The sequence below is a fragment of the Syngnathus leptorhynchus genome, chromosome 21, assembly GCF_054491065.1.
Source record: "Syngnathus leptorhynchus isolate UIUO chromosome 21, UIUO_Slep, whole genome shotgun sequence".
NCBI classification, from domain to species: domain Eukaryota; kingdom Metazoa; phylum Chordata; class Actinopteri; order Syngnathiformes; family Syngnathidae; genus Syngnathus; species Syngnathus leptorhynchus.
Window position 1 is genome coordinate 1026829 of NC_141215.1, and position 21208 is coordinate 1048036.

Sequence of the window (21208 nt, forward strand, 5' to 3'; positions counted from 1 at the left end):
ATGTAAAAAGTGATGTCTACTGTAAACACCGATCTGTCACAAGCAAAGCATTTAGAATGATGTTATTATCGTGTTGCTAACTTGGAACTTGTCTGCCAACAATTTTCTATTGCTTCTCTATTAAGGATCCGTCAGGCAGATTAGAATTGTCCATCCATCCATCCATCCATCCATTTTCTTCCGCTTATCCGGGGTCGGGTCGCGGGGACAGCAGCTTTAGGAGGGACTCCCAGACTTCCCTCTCTCCAGCCACTTTGTCCAGCGCATCTCAAGGCATTCCTAGTACTTTCATTTGATTTTGTTAAATATTACTATGCTGGTTCTTCCAAATATTCAAATTGTGAGTACTTTCATTTGATTTTATTAAATATTACTATGCTGGTTTTTCCAAATAATGAACTTCTCTTTAAGTCGATAGCCGTTATCGCTGGCAGAGCTTGGGGCGAAGGGGCACAAGGGCACTGAGACCCCTGAAATATGCTTGCTGTCCCAGGTGCCAGACCAGACTTTTCTGATTTTTCCAGAAATTTTTCTGCCATATTCGCCCCAGCCCCCACCGCACCCCACCCCACCCCCATATATTGAATTCTTATAAGCATTTTCTATTTGTTCATTTTGCGGACCCACCTTGCCATCAAGAACAGTCCAGGCACCAGGAATTTTGTCATGGCCACGTATCCAGTTGTGAATTGCCTCAGCTGACTGAGCCAGATTGAGCTGATGGAGAAAATAAAAGTACAAGACAAAGAACATTACAAATAGAGGCGGACGAGCTAACCTCTCCACCACCGTACCACCAACAAAAAGACAGAACCAAAATGAAGAACATATGGCTTTTTGATCTTCAGTTGTTTAGATTTCAACAAAATTTCTCGCAGACTTCAGGTTAGGATTGTGTTCAAAGTTTCCAATACATATCGACAACTGCTCTGTAACACCTCACCTTGGCATTGGATTTCTTCTGTATACCTTCATAACTTGCACCTTCCTCTGGCTGTGGGATTCGTGGGGCCTTGCCATCAGCAACAAGCTGCACTGCCTCAACCTATTTTGTAAAACAGACTGCAATTAATTACTCTAACAACATATGCATCCATTGAATACAGATTTCAAGCAATCGGAATCTTAAAATCCAGAAATGTATTAATTGCGTGTGGGAAAGCAAAGGTAGGCAGATGCTTGTAATTGAATATTTGTCAAATTGTTTGTAACATACTCAACGTTTGTGGCTCATCTACAAAGTACAAAAAACAGTACGACAATTCAACGTCAGACAGACAAAAATTAAAATAATCAATCCATTTAACCTTATTAACCACAAATATGTACACAATGTGGGCTTTCCAAACAATCTAAGAAAGCTGACATGATGGGCTGAAAACACTTTTATGTTTTACTGAACTTTTGTACAGTCCTGGCTATATAAATTTTGACTTTTCGTTGTTTTTTTACAATTGTAAAATACGCTACTCAGGAACACCAAAATATATTGCTGCAGTTTGATTACTATTTTGATGTAAATACACAGCCACCACCATATAATCCCTGGCTGTTGTTTTTTATTTGGAGTTAATTATTGGCTGATGCCTGGAAAAGATGGACATGACCCTGAGTTTCGTAATCACGACAGGTGTCATTTGTTTGCTAAACCTAAAAGTTGAAATACAGCATTGGAGTCGGTAGTTAATGAGTGTTCATTTCAAAACCTTTCCCAGTATAAGTTGTACATTAATGACCTGAGTGAAAAGTTCAATGGGATTGCGTCATTGTTTGTTTTTGTCAAGTGGAGCAGGATTGAGAACCCAAATGCAGGAAAGCGAGGCTGGAGTACATGCAAGGGGTAATTTAATATTAATGAAACAAAGAGCAAAACAAGTCACTGGGATAATTACAAAAAAGATACCAGGAATCCAAAACAGAAACAAAGTACAGTCAAAACCTCTACATACGATTGTGGAATTTTTCAATATTATTTGACTCAACATCTGAAGTAATTCCCAACATACGACGTCATCAAGGTCAACCCGTTTGATGGCAGCACGTTGGGATGACATCAGCGTCACGTGATCATTTCCCAAGAAGGCAAACGCAAAGTAGTAATAGTGAAAAAAGAAGGTGATGATTTCCTGATAATTAAAACAAGAAATCAAAATAAAACATGAGCGCGGAGTGCGTGAGTGATCTTGCAAAACAATATGGCCGGAACATATCGACGACGATTAAGCAGAAGGAAGTTCTCAAAGCGGTCAAGCCATCCAAGGGGATCACCATCATCTCTAAACGTCGCAGCCCTAACCTGGAAAAGATGGAATGCCTTTTTTTTTAGGGGGGGGGGGGGGGGGGGGGATCTGCAAAGCGGTCGAGTGATGGTGAGGAGCAAAGTGAAGCAAAGAAAAGACAGCTTGAATTGAGTGGATGTGAAGAGGGTGAACATTAAATATAAAAAGAAAACAAACAAATATTCAAAAAATTAAAATGCTAAGTTAGTCATAAGTTAACGTTATGTAAGTCAGATAAAAAAATGAAAAATAGTAAAAATATATATTGAAAAAATATATGCCATATAAATAATATATGCCATATATTAAAAAAAAGCTACGTTTGAAGTTCACATACTGTAAGTTACAGTAAGTTATGGAACGTATGTACGCATCTGTGTCTCTACAGTGACAATTAAACGAAGATGAAATTTAAAAAGAAAACGTAAAAAAATATTAAAAAAATAAATAAGCTAAGTTAGTTTTAAGTTACTGCTACGTAAGTTGGATAAAGAAATTAAAAATGGTAAAAAAATATATATCGAAAAAAGATATGCCATTGCCATATAAATAATAAATGCCATATGAAAAATAATAAGCAAAGTTGGTTTGAAGTTCACTTACTGTAAGTTACAGTAAGTTACGGAAAGTGTGTACGCATCTGTTTCTCTCAATAAAAACCCCTTATTGATTTATTTATTTTTTTTACATCTTTGATATCACGCATTCCTTTTATTACTATGTGTAATTATATGAAGTATTTATTAAAGAGCTATTGTTTTTTGGGTGTGGAACGAATTAAACGAACTACAGTGCATTATTATGGAACTATTTGCTCCAACATACAACTATTTCAACATACAAAGTAGGTCCCAGAACAAATTTAATTCACATGTAGAGATTTGACTGTATCAAAACAAACAACAGCATAAACAGCATTAACCAGCTCAATGGCCTAGTAGTAGAGTGTCCGCCCTGAGACTGGAAGGTTGTGGATTCAAACCCCGGCCGGGTCATACCAAAGACTATAAAAATGGAACCCATTGCCTCCCTGCTTGGCACTCAGCATTAAGGGTTGGAATTGGGGGGTTAGATCACCAAAATGATTCCCGAGTGCGGCACCGCTGCTGCTCACTGCTCCCCTCTCCCCCAGGGGATGGATCAAAATCACATGGGGATGGGTTAAATGCAGAGGACAATTTCACCACACCCAGATGTGTGTGTGACGATGATCATTGGATCTTTGACTTTAACTTTAAACTAACAAGGACTAAACAGAGAGCAGGGAACTAAATACAGACAAGCTAACAAGATGACAAACACCTGGACAAGGCGCAGCTGGCTGAGGGAGCTGGTTGGAAGATGCAAGGGGCGGGGCTAACAAGACAGGTGGAAACAAAAACCTAATGAGGCATATGCCAACGAAAAGTAACACAAGCAAAACATGACACTTACCAAAAGGGACACGAAAAACAAAGTCCTAATCAAAACCAAACAAGACCCTGCTGGTGATGTGCCTTCCTTATTAGCTGTTGCATTAGCTTCACATCAGGTAACGAATGTTGGTTATAGTCTGCGGGAACTGCGTAAAATACAAAATGTGTGCCGCACCTTTTTGGGAATCAGTGTTTTGAAAACGTAAAGGTAGAAAGATCACAATGGTCTTTCAATGATTACCATTGCCTTGATGCCTTCCGGAAAGAGGAACCGGTTGTAGAGTGTGTCTACAGTGTCATTGGGTTCAACAGCACACTCCCTCTGCAGCAAGATCGGTCCGGTATCCAGACCATCATCGGCCCAAAATACTGTGAAGCCAGCTTTTTCATCACCGTGGATCAAGGTCCTGACGACATAAAGGGCAGAAAAGGAAATTACAAATTACTTTATACAATTGATTGGTGGAGATAAAATTGATATAGAAGTTGGTATGCCTCTTTTGGAAATATAATAAAAATGTCCTTTGACTCCTTGGTTTAATTTTACAAAGTAGTTTCGGTTGCAAGCACCAGACTGATGGAATGACTTCAAGCAACTTCAAAACATTTAAGCGGTGCTGTATTGACTTTTATGTTATCCATTGATGCAGATTTGACCAGTAAGAATGGTAAATTTTTGTTACTTTCATTTTTTAAATTATTTGACATTTATTGTTTTCTATTCAAATATTTACACACAACACAAGTTGCTTAAACACTGTCACATTTGTAAACAACTTTCTTCTGCCATCATGCCATCACAGAGCACATTTGCATGTACTATTAATTTCTTTTGAGGGAGGTGAAATTCAGAATAAATAACTGGGATCATGTAGATCAGCGATCCCCGACCTTTTTAGCACCACGGACCGGATTTTTGTCAGACAATATTTTCATGGACCGGTGTTTGATGACGTCACGATTTTTGCAACAAGAAAATTCTCAAAACAGTTCTAGAAATTACAAATCAAATCAAATGTCCAAAGTATCAATAAATCAAATAATCACAGACTGCACATGGTTTTTAGAAGTTTTCTTCGCAAAAATCGTCCACATTTAAACTCCAATTCCATTTCCTCAAAACAGACCAACCACAGTCTTTTCAGCCAATCATATAGCGTGACGTCTTCAATAGTGTTGGGGAGCTGATCTGAACACTGAGTGAATGTGGTGCGGGCTTTTAAGGTGTGGCGGATAAATTCAACAAAATAAAATGATACGACCAGCATAAAAACAATGGTATTGTGGTGCCAAAAGAAATGAGAAGGAGGTGTGTCGCAAAAAACTTTACTGAATATACTCGGAAAACGAGGAATAGAAAGAACACACACCACGCTATCAACACGCACTTCAACTCTTAGCTCCATGGTGGACTTCTGTATGCAAACACCTATCCAATTTTATTCGCAGCGTCCTCATAACATCGCGCCAACAACATGATGTGGAAGTAATCTTTGCCCAATGTTTTTGCTTCTTTCTAGCAGAAGCCTGACGGTCCTCTGACTTATCAGCGGAAATGTTGGTGACTACCTCAGAGTTCCAGATGAGAAAAACAGCTTCACAACAAGATGTTGCCACCAAGGACGCAGTACATTAAGTGAAAATCCATAAAAACAGACAAAAATAAAAACCTTTTACCGTATTTTTGGATTATAAATTGCGTTGTTGTTTTTTTATAGTTTGGGTGGGGGGGGGGGGGCGATTTATACTCAGTAGCGACTTATATAAAGTCAAAAAAGTTCCAAAAGTTCTATGTGAAATTATTCACAAATTTTCAAAATTCAAAGATCCGCGATGTAGTGAAACCGCGATAAACAAACATGATGTAGCAAGGGATTACTGTAATCTGAACTGCAACTGCAGATGGTTTGATAAAATTGTTTATATTTTTGGTACCGTAATTTTTGGACTATTAGTCGCGTTTTTTGTCATAGTTTAGGTGGGGGGGCAACTTATACTCAGGAGCGACTTATATGTGATTTATTTCACAAATTTTCAAAATTCAAAAATCCGCAATGTAATGAAACCGCGAAAAACGAACCGCGATTTAGCAAGGGATTACTGTCATTTGAACTGCAAGTGACTTCACCCGTGCCGCGCGGCGGTTGTTTACATAAAGGGCAAAGGATTCGATCACGGGATGACGAAGATGACGAAGGGCCCCATGTACTACCGTTGTTTGTAAGTGACACGGAGGACGAAGAGTTTGAAGGATTTCATGATTTGGAGTGACACAGAAGGTTTGAAAAACTATTATGGCTTTTACGCACGCCCGGTCCTTCTCGACGGGAGCTCTCTTTCACCTCCGTGGATGAAAGTCGGGGGCCGGCGCTCGGCCGGGTGGCTGTCTATATACTAGATCTCTGCAGCGCACGCGCGGGCGTTGTTGAGATAAAGAACGAGGAATTTGATCGATGGAGTTAATGATTTGAAGTGACACATGGTTTGATAATATTGTGTTAATATGATAGTTATTTGAAATATACTTTATATATCGTTCTATGGGTCTGTGGAATAATTAGAAATGCAATTTACAACGGGTCCGACGTCAGCATATGCGGCGCATATTGTTTACATAAAGCACAATGGATGGATTTAATGAATTGGAGTGACACAGATGGTTTGATAAACGTGTTATTTATGTAATACTTACTTGAATAACTGAATGTTACGTCAAGCCCGTTCTCAGCTCCTCGTTTGTGTATATGTCACGTTAGCATACCGTATCGTTTAGCCTGTTGTTGCTGTCTGTTTTTGGTGTTGGATTTTGACAAATAAATTTGCCCCAAAAGTGCGACTTATACTCCGGTGCGACTTATATGTTGTTGTTTTTTCACTTTATTGTGCATTTTATGGCTGGTGCGACTTATACTCCGGAGCGACTTAGAGTCCAAAAATTACGGTATATAATTTATATATCGTTATATGGGGCGGCTCAGTGGCGCATTGGGTAGCACGTCCGCCTCACAGTAAGGAGGATGCGGGTTCAATTCCACCTCCGGTCCTCCCTGTGTGGAGTTTGCATGTTCTCCCCGTGTCGGTGTGGGTTTTCTTCGGGCACTCTGGTTTCCTCCCACATTCCAAAAACATGCTTGGTAGGCCGATTGAGCACTCCAAATTGTCCCTAGGTGTGAGTGCAAGTGCGAATGGTTGTTCATCTCTGTGGCCTGCGATGGGCAGTGAGGGGTGTGAAGTATCTCATTATGCATCTGAAAACTCACCGTAGAAAGCCTACTCCATGGTTCACAGATGAAACGCGTACGCTTAAGCAATTATGTAGAAAGCATGAGCGCAAATGGTGTTTAACCAAACTTGAGGTTTTCCATCAGGCATGGCGTGACAGCCTCTTGAAATATGAAGATGCGCTTATCTTAGCAAAAACTATTTCACGCAAGTTATTAATCTCAATAAAAACAATCCTAAATACTTATTTGATACAGTGGCAAAGGTAACACTACGCCAGCCGACCTCCGATAGCTCCTTTCACTCAGCTGACGAATTCATGAAATTCTTTGCTCGAAAGATTCAATTCATTAGGGACCAGATCAAGATAACCGTTTCAATCGCTCAGTCGAGACCGCCGATTACCGGCACTGACGACCATGCAATAACCCTCTCAAATTATAAAAGCGTGTCCCTTGAAAGGCTTACACAATTGGTTAGTGCGGCTAAACAAACATGTTTACTTGACCCGCTTCCAGCCAAACTATTTAAAGAATTATTTCAAATTTGAGGACCGTCCGTCTTAAATATAATTATTCTGTCTGTCTCCTCTGGTATAGTACCAACAGCCTTCAAAACCGCTTTCATTAAACCGCCATTTAAGCGACCAAATCTCGACCCGGACTGTCTCAGTAATTATAGGCCAGTTTCGAATCTCCCATTCATAGCAAAACTTCTTGAAAAAGTAGTAGCGCAGCAGCTTATTGATTACATGACCGCCAATAATCGATATGAATCTTTTCAGTCTGGTTTTAGAGCTAATCATTTCACAGAGACAGCACTTTCTATAGTGTCTAATGATCTCCTCGTAGCTATGGATTCAAACACTTCATTGGTATTGTTATTACTCGATCTTAGTGCTGCCTTTGACACTGTAGACTTTGATATTTTATTAGAGCGCCTTAAAAGCTGTGTTGGTATTTCAGGGTCAGCACTACGCTGGTTCTATTTCTATCTATCAGACAGGACGCACCGAGTGGTCCATGGCAATGCGACCTCTGAGCTCTATAATTTTACGTGTGGCGTCCCGCAGGGATCGGTACTCGGACGAATTCTATTTAATATGTATATGATTCCGCTTGAGCGGCTCGGTGGGGCACTGGGTAGCACGTCCGCTTCACAGTTAGGAGGCTGCGGGTTCGATTCCACCTCCAGTCCTCCCTGTGTGGAGTTTGTATGTTCTCCCCGTGTCCGCGTGGGTTTACTCCAGGCACTCCGGTTTCCTCCCACATCCCAAAAAACATGCTTGATAGGCTGATTGAGGACTCCAAATTGTCCCTAGGTGTGAGTGCGAGTGTGAATGGTTGTTCGTCTCTGTGTGCCCTGCGATTGGCTGGCAACCAATTCAGGGTATCCCCCGCCTACTGCCCGATGACGGCTGGGATAGGCTTCAGCACGCCAGCGACCCCCGTGGGGACTAAGCGGTTCAGAAAATGGATGGATGGATATCGTTATATGGGCCTGTGGAATAATTTGAAGTGCAACCGCCGTCAGCGGCGCGGCGCGCATGTGGCATCGTTGACATAAAGGACGATCGATGGATTTAATGAATTGGAGTGACACAGATGGTTTGATAAAGATGTTATTTATGTTATAGTTATTTGGATAACTGTCAATGTTACGTCAGGCCCGTTCTTAGCTCTTTGTTTGTGCTTATGTCACGTTAGCATACCTATCGTTTAGCTTGTTGTTGCCCGTTCATGTCTGTTCTTGGTGTTTAATTTTGTCGAATAAATTTCCCCCAAAATGCGACTTATACTCCGGAGCGACTTATATATGTTTTTTTTCACTTTATTGTGCATTTTATGGCTAATGCGACGTATATTTCGGAGCGACTTTTAGTCCGAAAAATACGGTAAATGTGTTTGTGTTTTCTTTATTGCCATTTTTCATTGGTTAACATGAATACAGGAAGTTAATTCAAATAGTAAGTGAAAACAGGGAATGGACCACTGCCCAATGGTCACAAAAGACTATTACCAGTTGATGGCTGAGGCTCCTCTGTGGAGTGGAAGGATGGAGGGGTGGTAAATGATGGAGCCATGCTTGGGATAATCGATGATGTTCATGGGGATGAACTGAGAGCAGAAAGGCATCACATTGATGTCAGCATCCACCGCCATGTAGGCCTCGACTACTTCTGGGATGGGTTTTCCTTTCACTCGCCACCGTGGAAACTTGAACACTGGTGTGCCATCCTTCTCTGCTGCCAAGGCTGAAAAAGCAAGTGATGGGAGTAAATTTTCCAAATTGCCACAATCGTTTTAATTACCTTTTATGAAAATTGTTTTACTCAGTCGCTTTGGTGCATTTATCAGATCACAATTGAAATATTCCGAACAACTTCTTTACATCATCACTTGAGGAAATGCTTTGGCACATTATTTTTATATTTTGTTGTTTTGTCTATTTTCTTGGTACTTTGCAATGCTGCCTTTGCCTTTTTGTATCAGTGTTTTAAAATTAGTATTAGTTAGTATAGTCGATCTGTTTGTTTATCTGTGTATTTCTATATTTAACTGCTCGCACCTGAATTTCCCACCTTCCTTCGTGCCTGCCTACCTACCTACCTACCTACCTACCTACCTACCTACCTACCTACCTACCTACCTACCTACCTACCTACCTACCTACCTACCTACGCATCGATTAATCAACAAGGAATTGCTTATCACATCAATCAGTAATTATTTTTGATAATCTATGAATGGTTTGAATCTTTCATTTAAAATTATCCAAAGGGTAAAAAAATTCAACGTCTTAACAATAAAGATCCAATGTATGTAGTCCTGCTTGAAAGCTGATGAGCTTTGTGTTGAATCAAAGTAAAACATTTACTTTTACTTTGGGAAACAATGATCAACATTTTTGCCAATAAATGTCCTCGAGGGTGCATGGGAGTTTGCTCAAACATTCCACATATGTTTTGTGGAGTTGGGAGAAGGCGTTCGACCGTGTCACTCGGGAAGTTCTGTGGAGGGTGCTTCAGGAGGACGAGGTGCCGAATCAACTGATAAGGATGGTTCAGTCCCTGTATCATCGATGCCAGAGTTTGGTCTGCATTTCCGGCAGTAAGTCGGATTCGTTCCCAGTGACGGTTGGACTCCGCCAAGGCTGCACTTTGTCACTGATTCTGTTCATAACTTTTATGGACAGAATTTCTAGGCCCAGCCGAGGCGTTGAGGGTGTCGAGTTTGGGGACCTCAGCATCGCGTCTCTGCTTTTTGCAGACGACGTGGTGCTGTTGGCTTCTTCAAGCTGTGATCTCCAGCTCTCACTGGAGCGGTTCGCAACAGAGTGTGAAGAGGTTGGGATGAGGGTCAGCACCTCCAAATAAATGCGAGTCCATGGTCCTCGGTCGGAAAAGGGTGGAATGCCCTCTCCGGATCGGGGATGAGATCCTGCCCCAAGTGGAGGAGTTCAAGTATCTTGGGGTCTTGCTGACGAGTGAGGGCAGGATGCAGCGCGAGAACAGCTTGGCTTTTTGTGGTCATGTTTGAAAAGTCAATTTGAGTCTGTTTCCGGTTGTGAGTGAACGCTGGTGCGAATTGCAAACGCTGCTCTCCGGACATTGGTGTGTTGCTTCACGCCGTTTTGCCGGCCCTGATGAGCGTTTTCCTGCCTGGGCCCGTGCATCAAGCTTCCAAGCTCTGGTGGACTATCCTGTCCGCCATGATTTATCAAGCATCATCCATGTTCCAGTACACGAAGACCGAGTTTTCTCCAACTCCGGCGCTGCCGGTGTGCTCCCCCACCTGTGCTGCAGTGTTTCCCGAACATTGCTCGACTTCACCGCAGATACATCCATCGTGGCGCTGGACGCAACTACCACATTGACGACTCTACTTCCATAAACACCATCTGGTCCTCCACTCGCCGCCATCCACCGAAAAACACCAAAAGAAAGATCAATCACGGCGTATAAGCTAGCCTAGCTAAGTCAGCTAATGCTTCCTGTTCCAATCTACACTGTGACGTCAAAATGGGACTACTCAACATCCGCTCCCTCATGAGCAAAGGTCAACTGCTACAGGACCTTCTCCTCGACTACAAGTATGACTTTTTGTGTTTAACAGAAACATGACAACATCCTGGTGACTTTTCTCAATTAAATGAAGCAAGTCCGCCCGGGTTTGTTTACACCTGCAAGCCACGTCTCACTGGTCGAGGTGGAGGTCTTACGATACTTCATCGTGAGTCCTGGAAGGTTTCATCTGTTTTAGTGCCGGAGTCTAGTTCCTTCGAATCTGTGGCTTTACAGCTAAATGGTCCCACACCAACTATTTTCGTGAATATCTAACGTCCACCCAAACCAAATAAGGATTTTATTCATGATTTCACCACATTTCTCACCCACATCTGCTTACTCTCACCCAACATCATTCTGCTGGGTGATTTAAATATTCACATGGACAACACTAACAGCACTCCTACTAAGGATTTTATATTTTGCGTGGACAGTTTTGGACTTAAGCAGCACATTGATTTTCCCACCCACACTAAAGGCCATGTTTTAGATCTGGTCTGCTGCTCTGGTGACACTCCTTTTAACTTCTCTGCTGTTGATCTGAGAACAGGCTTCTCTGATCACTTGCTAGTTTCTTTTAATCTTAAGATCGCATTGTCCAAAATCAAACTGCCCCGTGTTATATCCTTCTGTGACATCAAAAACATAAATTTAGCAGATTTCACAACAGCCATTGAATGTCCACCCACCATCACCCTCCCATACACCCCGGATCAACTGGTTTTTAATTATAACAATGGACTCCAAACTTTGCTGAACTTATTTGCCTCCTTCAAAACCCGGACTGTCACCTTTACTCACTGTGCTCCCTGGTTCTCTCATCATTTGCGCCAACTGAAAACTAAAGGACGACAGCTAGAGCGTCTTTCTAGGAAAACTGGTCTCAATATCCACAAACAGTTATTTCACATGCACCTTCTCCAATATAAGGAAGGATGCAACTTCCTCCGCCAGATCACAATATTTTGCAGAGAAAATTACAGCCGGTGCGGGGAACACCAGAGCTCTGTTCGCCATGATTTTGAAAGGCCATCTTTCAACCCGCCCCCCTGACTCCCTCCCCCCACATTTTTACTCTTCCGACTAGTGTAACACCCTGATGTCCTTTTTTGACAATAAAATAGCCTCCATCCACCAGCAACTGATCCCTCGTCTAGCCATCCATTTCCTTTCTTCCCCCATCCAACCCCCCCACTCTTTCTTGCTTCCAACTTCCCTCTGCTTTTGACCTTTCTAATTTCATCCGGAATTCAAAGCCATCTACATGTATACTTGACCCCATCCCTTCCTCCTTGGTCATAGCTTCTCTCCCTTCTCTGTTGCCCCTGATCACTGCCATCATTCATTCTTCGCTCACCTCTGGCTCTGTCCCTTTACCTTTCAAATCTGCCACTGTTACACCAACCCTCAAGAAACCCGGCTCAGACCCAAACACCCTCAGTAACCTTTGCCCCATCTCCAACCTGCCGTTTATCTCCAAAATACTCGAAAAAGTTGTCGCATCACAAATCCACACTCACCTCTCTAGTAATAATTTATATGAACAGTTCCAATACGGTTTCCGTCCCCGTACGGAGACAGCCCTTATTAAAATTACAAACGATCTTCTTCTTGCAGCCGACTCTGGTCTTTTATCCATTCTCATTCTCCTTGACTTAAGCGCAGCCTTCGACACCATCTCTCACTCTATCCTCCTTGACCGGCTAACTTCTATTGGACTGTCAGACACCCCCCTGCAGTGGTTCCATTCATATCTCTCCGGCCGCTCGCAATTTGTCCAGTTAAAATCATTTACTTCACATCCCTCCCCCCTGTCCTCTGGTGTTCCCAAGGGCTCTGTCCTTGGTCCAATTTTATTTACCATTTACCTCCTTCCGCTTGGTTCGATTTTCCGAAAACACAACATCAACTTTCATTGCTACGCGGACGACACCCAGCTCTACGTCTCCTCTAAACCCCCCTACACTTTCCCACCGTCCTCCCTTTGTGCATGCCTTCAAGAAATTAAATCCTGGTTCACCTCAAACTTCCTCATACTCAACTGTGACAAATCTGAGGTAGTCCTCATTGGTTCCAAATCATCCCTCAACAAACAACCCAGTCTTATGCTCACTATAGACAACTCCTTGGTTTCCCCCTCCCCTCAGGCTAAGAGTCTGGGTGTCGTCCTTGACAGCACCCTATCATTTCGCACCCACATCAATAACGTCATCCGTTCGTCCTACTTCCACATCCGTAACATCAACCGCCTCCGTCCATCACTCACTCCGAACAGCACTGCTATCCTGGTCCACTCCGTCGTTACCTCCCGTCTGGATTATTGCAACTCCATCTTTGTTGGCCTCCCTCACAAACTCCTCCATAAACTGCAATTGGTTCAAAATGCTGCTGCCCGCATCATCGCCAGAACCCCTGTCCATCATCACATCATTCCTGTTCTGCTCCAACTTCACTGGCTTCCTATAAAACACCGCATTAACTATAAAATCCTCCTCTATACATTTCAGGCCATCCATAACCTCGCCTCTTCATACCTAACTGACCTTCTCCACATTAACATTCCCAGCCGGTCTCTTAGGTCCGCATCTACTCTTACCCTCACCGTTCCCCCATTCCGTCTGTCCACTATGGGGGCTAGAGCCTTCACCTGCTCTGCCCCCCGTCTCTGGAACTCTCTCCCCCGACATTCGAAACATTGACTCCATTTTACAGTTAGCATCCCACTTAAAAACCCACCTCTTTAAGCAAGCATATACTTGAACCCCTCATTCTGCTGCAGATGTTTCCTTGCTTTTATACAGTTTTTATATTTGATTGTGTTATTTTATCTTTGAACGGCGTCCTTGATTGCCATGAAGGGCGCCTTACAAATAAAATGTATTATTATTATTATTATTATTTATCGACAGGCAGATCGGTGCAGCGTCAACAGTAATGCGGACTGTGTCTGTCGTGGTGAAGAGAGAGCTGAGCCAAAAGGCAAAGCTCTCAATTTACCGGTCGATCTATGCTCGTACCCTCACCTATGGTCACGAGCTATGGGTCGTGACCGCAAAAACAAGATCCAGGATAAAAGCGGCCAAAATGAGTTTCCTCCGCAGGGTGTCCGGGCTCTCCCTTACAGATAAGGTGAGAAGCTCGGTCATCCGGGAGAAACTCTGAGTAGAGCCGCTGCTCCTCCATGTTGACAGGAGCCAGATGCGGTGGCTCCGGCATCTCATCAGGATGCCTCCTGGACGTGTGGCAGGAGACCCCGGGGACGACCCAGGACGCACTGACGAGACTATACCTCTCAGCTGGCCTAGGAATGCCTTGAGATGCGCTGGACAAAGTGGCTGGAGAGAGGGAAGTCTGGGAGTCCCTCCTAAAGCTGCTGCCCCTACAACGCGACCCCGGATATGTGGAAGAAGATGGATGGATGGATGGATGGTTGGATGGATGGATGGATGGATGGATGGATGGAATCATAACTGATTTTTTTTTTAATTAAGTCCTGTTTTTTAAATAAAGGGATGGAAATCAAACATTTTTTAAATCGGAATTATCGATCAATTGCCCAAATCATTACAATTATAAAATTATTATGAATTAGTTGCAGCCTTATAATGTTTTATTTGTCAATAAATTACAATATAAACATTAATCGTGTATCCTCTCTCCAAATCAATCTTCCACAGGGCTTAAGATGTAATTTACAATTTCAACAAAAAAATGGTCAAACCTTTTAGCCAAAATTAACATCAACACATCCTTTTAAGATATCTACTAATGATTGAGAAAAAGTGCATTTTGAAGGTAATCCACAATAATTTACTCTGTGTACATAAAGTTTTGAGAAATGCACTATACATTTTTCAAGTTTAGAATATGATTTGAGACATGGATCAAAGTGACTGAGGTAGTGTTTTGAATATTGTCACTGTCATTTTATTTGTACCTGTATTGAAGGGGCGGGGCATTTGAAAATTAAGAGTGTGAGGAAACTGTCGCATAAAAAAAAGCAGAAAATTCCATTTTCAGAATGAGTGGCTGTTTATTATCAGTATGTATTTGCAACCACACATTTGAGTTTGTTTTCAAGTTAAAAGTACTGTTAAAAAACATTAAAACAAATGTTGGTTATTCAATAAATAATCCTGGTTCCAGCATTTTGGTGCATCTCACAATTCCAATTTACAAACTGACTTAAGTCAGGATGCCACAGTATCAATCGTATTTTTGGGCTGCTTACCAAGTTAATCGCTAAACCTTTAATCATTCAGTTACAATTTTCCAACGGCCAGTGCTCCAACTCACGCCACACTTATCTTTACAAACATTTGAGGGTAAGGGGGTGTAATGACAGGTTAGTCAGAAGGACATGACCACAGCTATGTGTCATGACATGACCTCAACACGCAGAGCGCTGTCAAAACATACAGTGGGTCAACTGATGACATAGTCCATTGTGATAAATGTATACTTTATACTACTTTAAACTCAGAAGATTACTTCAATGAATAAACAAGAACTCAAATTGTGAGGATAATATTTGTCAATAGGTGTGGAAGTGTTTTGAGTGTCCGAGTAACTGAGAGGTAAAAACCACATGACCTTGCACCTTCAAAGAAATAAACGTAGTTCCTACACTTTTTTTCTGTTAACATGGCATTAATGGAACAGGCCAACCTTCAGAATTACATGAGCATGTATGTAAGCTTCCGTCAGTCAATCTATGAACCCAAAAGTCTTCAATACCATTTTTTAATCCCATACAGCACAAGTATCCTATTCTTGAAGTTACAGGTCAATACCAAGCACCGATACCACAAGTATTTTTCATCCATAAAATCTTTCTCCCCAGAAATGATTTTTAAAAAATGACACAAACACCTACCGTAATTTTCGGACTATAAGTCGCAGTTTTTGTCAATTTGGGTGGGGGGGCGATTTATACTCAAAAAAATTTATACTTAAAAAATCACATATAAGTCGCTCCTTATGTGATTTTTTTCAAAAATTTTCAAAATTCAAAAATCCGCGAAAAACAAACCGCGATGTAGCAAGGGATTACTGTCATTTGAACTGCAAGTGACGTCACCCATGCCGTGCGGGGGTTGTTTACATAAGAGACAAAGGATTTGATCACGGGATGACGAAGATGACGATGGGCCCCACGTACTACCGGCATCATTAGCGGCTTTGTTTGTAAGTGACACGGAGGACAAAGAGTTTGAAAGATTTAATGATTTGGAGTGACACAGAAGGTTTGAAAAACTATTATGGCTTTTACGCACGCCCGGTCCTTCTCGACGGGAGCTCTCTTTCACTTTCGTGGATGAAAGTCGGGGGCCGGCGCTCGGCCGGGTGGCTGTCTGGGGACGGTGGATGGGGCTAGGACATGGCTTTTACGCACACCCGGTCCTATTTATGGAGCTCTCTTCCACCTCCGTGGCTGGATGTTCAGTAGTTTTTGGCTCGTTGAACTCTTGTTTTGTTAAATAAAGAGCTGTTTACCAAACCCACGTCTTTCTTGGTATTTTGTTAACGCTACAACATAGTTATGTACTAGATCGCTGCAGCCCACGCGCTGTTGTTGACATGAAGAACGAGGAATTTGATCGATGGTTTTAATGATTTGGAGTGACACAGATAGTTTGATAATGTTGTTGTAATATGATAGTTATTTAAAATATACTATATATACCGTTATATGGGTCTGTGGTATAATTAGAAATGCAATTTGCAACGGGTCCGACGTCAGCATATGCGGCACATAGGCAGCATTGTTTACATAAAGCACGATCGATAGATTTAATGAATTGGAGCGACACATATGGTTTGATAATATTGTTACTATGTGATAGTTATTTAAAATATAGTTTATATATCGTTATATGGGTCTGTGAAATAATTTGAAATGCAAATCATGACGAATCAGAGGGCGGGCGTACTCTGCATTGTTTACCTAATAGACGATCGATGGATTTAATGATATGGAGTGACACAGATGGTTTGATAATGTTGTTGTAATATGATAGTTATTCGAAATGTACTTTATATATCGTTATATGGATCTGTGGTATAATTAGAAATGCAAAGAAATAAACAAATAGTCCGACGTCAGCATATGCGGCGCATACGCGTACTGCAGCATTGTTTACATAAAGCACATCAATGGATTTAATGTATTGGAGTGACACAGATGGTTTGATGAACGTGTTATTTATGTAATACTTACTTGAATAACTCTGAATGTTACGTCAGGCCCGTTCTCGGCTCCTCGTTTGTGTATATGTTACATTAGCATACCGTATCGTTTAGCCTGTTGTTGCTGGTTCATGTCTGTTTTTGGTGTTGGATTTTGACAAATACATTTGCCCTAAAAGTGCGACTTGTACTCCGGAGCGACTTATGTATGTTTTTTTTCACTTTATTGTGCATTTTATGGCTGGTGCGATTTATACTCCGGAGCGTCTAATAGTCCGAAAATTACGGTACATGTCCCAGTATAACAATTTTCCTTGGAATTACATGATGTTAATGGAAACGTTTTCTACTTTTCCCATTTGTAGTTTCTGATGGTCACAAACATTGCAAGTACCTTAAAATAAGGCTGGTATCTGGACCGATACCCGGTATCGCTGCTTGTTCATCCCTACTGACAACGAAATGAGACAAATGGACAAAGTAGAAATGCTCTGCAATATAGTTCTACTTTTTGTAAACAAAGGTCTAGCTCTACATTTCTAGTTAAACAATGATGATAGAACTTTCTGAAAACAAATTTAATGGTGTTAATGGATTTTTGGCCGTGTTCAGTGCATGTGAATGAAAATGTAATGAAGATGAAAATGTAGCGATGTATTTGTCGTAATTGCTCACTTTTGACTGACAGTGGAAAACTTACAATAATTCTAAGAATATGCAACAACGTTTTCTCTGGCAAGTTTGTGAAGTTTGGGCCACAGAGAGTACTGAAAAAGCTTAAGGTTTGCAAACAAGAACGACCAGTTCAGTCAGTGAAGGTACTAAAGAACAACAAAGGCAATGTACAAGTTGTGAGGAACTAGAGAAATAAATCAAGCTATGGGAAAAGTAATGGAGGCTAATTAAAGCTAGGCTATTAAATGTTACGCTTTAGAGAGGATGTAGCCAAGCCATAGTCTTTCACATATTCCATATTTATCTGATATATCCATAAAGACTTTTAAGCCTTTTTAAGACGGTGGCCAGCAAAAGGTTTGATAGAAATATCTCGATCCATAGTGCCTTTACGTCCACAAATTACAGTAGCGTGTCTTTTTATCGACGTATTTTGTCAAGAATTTCAAGAATTTGGGTATTTTATTTCTAATTCTTAAACCTTTCATGTATTCATTATTGAGTGTACAATGAAAAGTACCCAATTTGTTCAATAAGTAGCAGTACAAGACCACAATTCAGCCTTGGTTAGATGACAAAAGACGTGCGCACAGCCATTTTATTAGGCGATTAAAACATTTCTACAAAGAGACAATATCAGGAACATTTATACTAATATTTTAATTAAATGCATTTGGTGGCAATGACAGCAGAAATGGCTAAGATTTTGTAAGATCTGGTTTGTCATTTGAAAAAAAATGCAAATATATTCAACATGTAAATATGCTTTTATCCAATAGAGTCTTTGTCTTAATTTTACCTGGACAACAGCTTCGTTCTGATTGATTAATTCCCAATATGTGGGATTTGGGAGCCCAACGTGTCCCTTCATTGATTTGGCTTTGTTAAAACTCACCGGGCCGTGGGTGGAATTTTTTTCCCTATATGTATTTTATTCTATTCTAGTTGATTTGGCTTGACAACTTTAAGGCACGTGTGTCAAAAGTGTACTGCACGTTTTAAAATGTGCTACAGCTACATTGTAAAAAAAAAAAATCATTAGTCTATGCATTTTCTTTTTACTTGTCTACACAAAATGAAAACAAATAAGTTCTTTACTTACCAAGAGGATCAGCCTTGCCGTTTTGGTCAGGTACAGTAAACACACCAACCACCTTGTGACCCTGTTTCCTCAGGTTGCTGTACACCTCCTTGCCAAACAAGCTCTGGCCAATTATAGCTAGTCTGAGCTTATTCTGGAAGTGATTCTGTAATGGGAGGAGAAAATTAATTAATTTCAGGCATTATATAAATTGTAACCGACCCCCCCACACACATATATTGCAGATATACACGTATATGTAATGCACTTATAGTGGGGTGGGGATGGATGGATGGACGGATAAAAGTGTTAGGGGTGTCACAATGTAATAATTTTAGCAGCAATTATTCTATAGATTTTTCAATCGATTAATCGAATAATTGGATGATTTTATTTTGCATGTAGGTGTATCACAAAACAATTGTCCTTATTTAATGTAAAAAATCTTGTATTTTTGTGATAAGAGGGACTAATGCTGTACTCGCCAAACTTTACAAGACTGATTCAGTTCATGTTCTCCGTAGTTAACCAAACGTTTGAAATTGCCTTGTTTTGATTAAACACAAAAGATAATATGTTTATACTTCGGGATTATTACTAAAATTAATGAACAATTACTGTTGAGAGGCTGACATAGGATTTGGACTGTTCTGAGGTGGTAAAAAAAAAAAAAAAACCAAAAGGAAAGAAAAAAGATGAATTTTGACAGCTTAAAAATAAATATTAGAGTTAAAATAATGAAATAAATCATGAAATTTGTATTATACACATTTACTTAATTACATGTGCACTGAAAATATAAAGCATTCTATGTATTGAGTTCTTTATTACCAGACTACAGTAATGTACTTAAGACAACAGTTTTCCTTCCACCTTTAGCTTCACGGGAGTGAACGTTGGATGCAGTTGCGTTTGCCACTCTGTTCCATACATTGGATCCCCTCGATTACAAAAGAAGAAAGGTGTTTGCCTTACACCCTGCCAGTTGTGTCTTAGGGCTACTTATCATAAAGTATTTGCCATTGGCCAGAATAAGAGCCGAGAAAAGCTACTGGCTGACTGACGATGACGCCTTCACCCTCCCCAACTGTCATAGACACGTGTAAAGAGAAAAGGGGCTGCGAGTTGGCTCTGTCAAGTGCACGAGGCAGCCGGTATCGTATTGCATGTTGCAAATGGTTCATGGCCACTATTCACAGATTATATCAGAATTGCCTAAAATCTCAAATAATAGAAGCACTCGTTAAAAAGGACCAGGCAGTAATTCCACGATTTCGAATATTCTTTGAAGTCATGCACGGTCGCATCACTACCCTCCGTGATTTAAACAAAAAAAAACAAAAAAAAAACAACGTGCTGATGCAACTCCTCTACGTTTTGCAGTGTGCAACACAGTAGAGACAAATCCGTACAGCTATTAATTAATATGGAAAATATTCAAGTCTTTCTAAGACCAAGCGACTTCGCATCAGTCAATGACTGTCAGTGGCAAGTTTGTATGAATGCAACAAAAGGAGCTTTTACTCACAGAGGAGGTGGAAAATGTTCTGAAGACCTGGCTTGCAGTCGACAACATACTGGCGTTTTGTGTTCTTAAAAAGATGAACAAAATAAAAGACTAAAAGTGCGAGCTGCCAACAAATGTCCGTCCATTCAACAACCTGATACGTGTCAAGAATGAGAGAGCGGCTTGTCGTTCACCACAACATGCACGTAGCACCAAAGCGTACGTAGTATATGCTATGCGGTGTGCGTGCGCGTTCACGGTATCCTACTCCGCGGGCACCCGCGTTTTTGTCTTTTTGAGTTTGTTTACTTGACAATCATTAACATTTTTATAATTATTATTATTGCAGGAGCTAGAACTTAAACTGTTCCTAGATTGTCATCTTGACGTGCCATTTATGAATGTATTGGTTTTCTATTTTCAAAGTCAAAGTCTGCTTTATTGTCTATTTCTTCACATGTTAAGACACACAAAGAGATCGAAATTACGTTTCCCACCGTCCCACGGTGACTCGACACATTACACAACACATACAGTAAATAGCACAAAGAGTAAAAACGAATAGACAAGAGTGATGAATAAGTAATAAGCAAATAACCCAATAAATAAACAATAAATAAATAGATAAATAATTTTGACATCTTCAATGTATAATAAACAACAATCTCATTCGTATAAAGCTCTAGGGTAACAATTAAATTATATACATTCAATGTACATTTATAAAAAATAATTCAATACTTCAATAGTTTTATGAATGGAATTGAGTACAAT

The 21208-nt window shown here is 40.8% G+C and overlaps 1 protein-coding gene across 3 annotated transcripts in view; it reads right to left on the bottom strand.

Annotated features, from left to right (window-relative positions):
- The window catches only part of aldh1l2 (aldehyde dehydrogenase 1 family, member L2), a 70281-nt gene extending 49629 nt beyond the window's left edge, over window positions 1-20652 (bottom strand). Inside the window, exons 1-6 of one of the 3 annotated variants that reach the window (XM_085902209.1) lie at window positions 20456-20652; window positions 18949-19093; window positions 8936-9170; window positions 3936-4101; window positions 944-1045; window positions 628-717 (exon numbers count right to left, since the gene is read on the bottom strand). In XM_085902209.1, coding sequence (XP_085758335.1) covers window positions 628-717; window positions 944-1045; window positions 3936-4101; window positions 8936-9170; window positions 18949-19093; window positions 20456-20503 — 786 coding nt within the window. In that variant the 5' untranslated portion in view covers window positions 20504-20652. Of the gene's footprint in view, window positions 1-627; window positions 718-943; window positions 1046-3935; window positions 4102-8935; window positions 9171-18948; window positions 19094-19800; window positions 19914-20455 lie in introns of those variants that run through there. The other 2 variants (XM_085902207.1, XM_085902210.1) reach the window with 2 other exon arrangements.
- Between the last annotated feature and the right edge of the window lie 556 nt (window positions 20653-21208).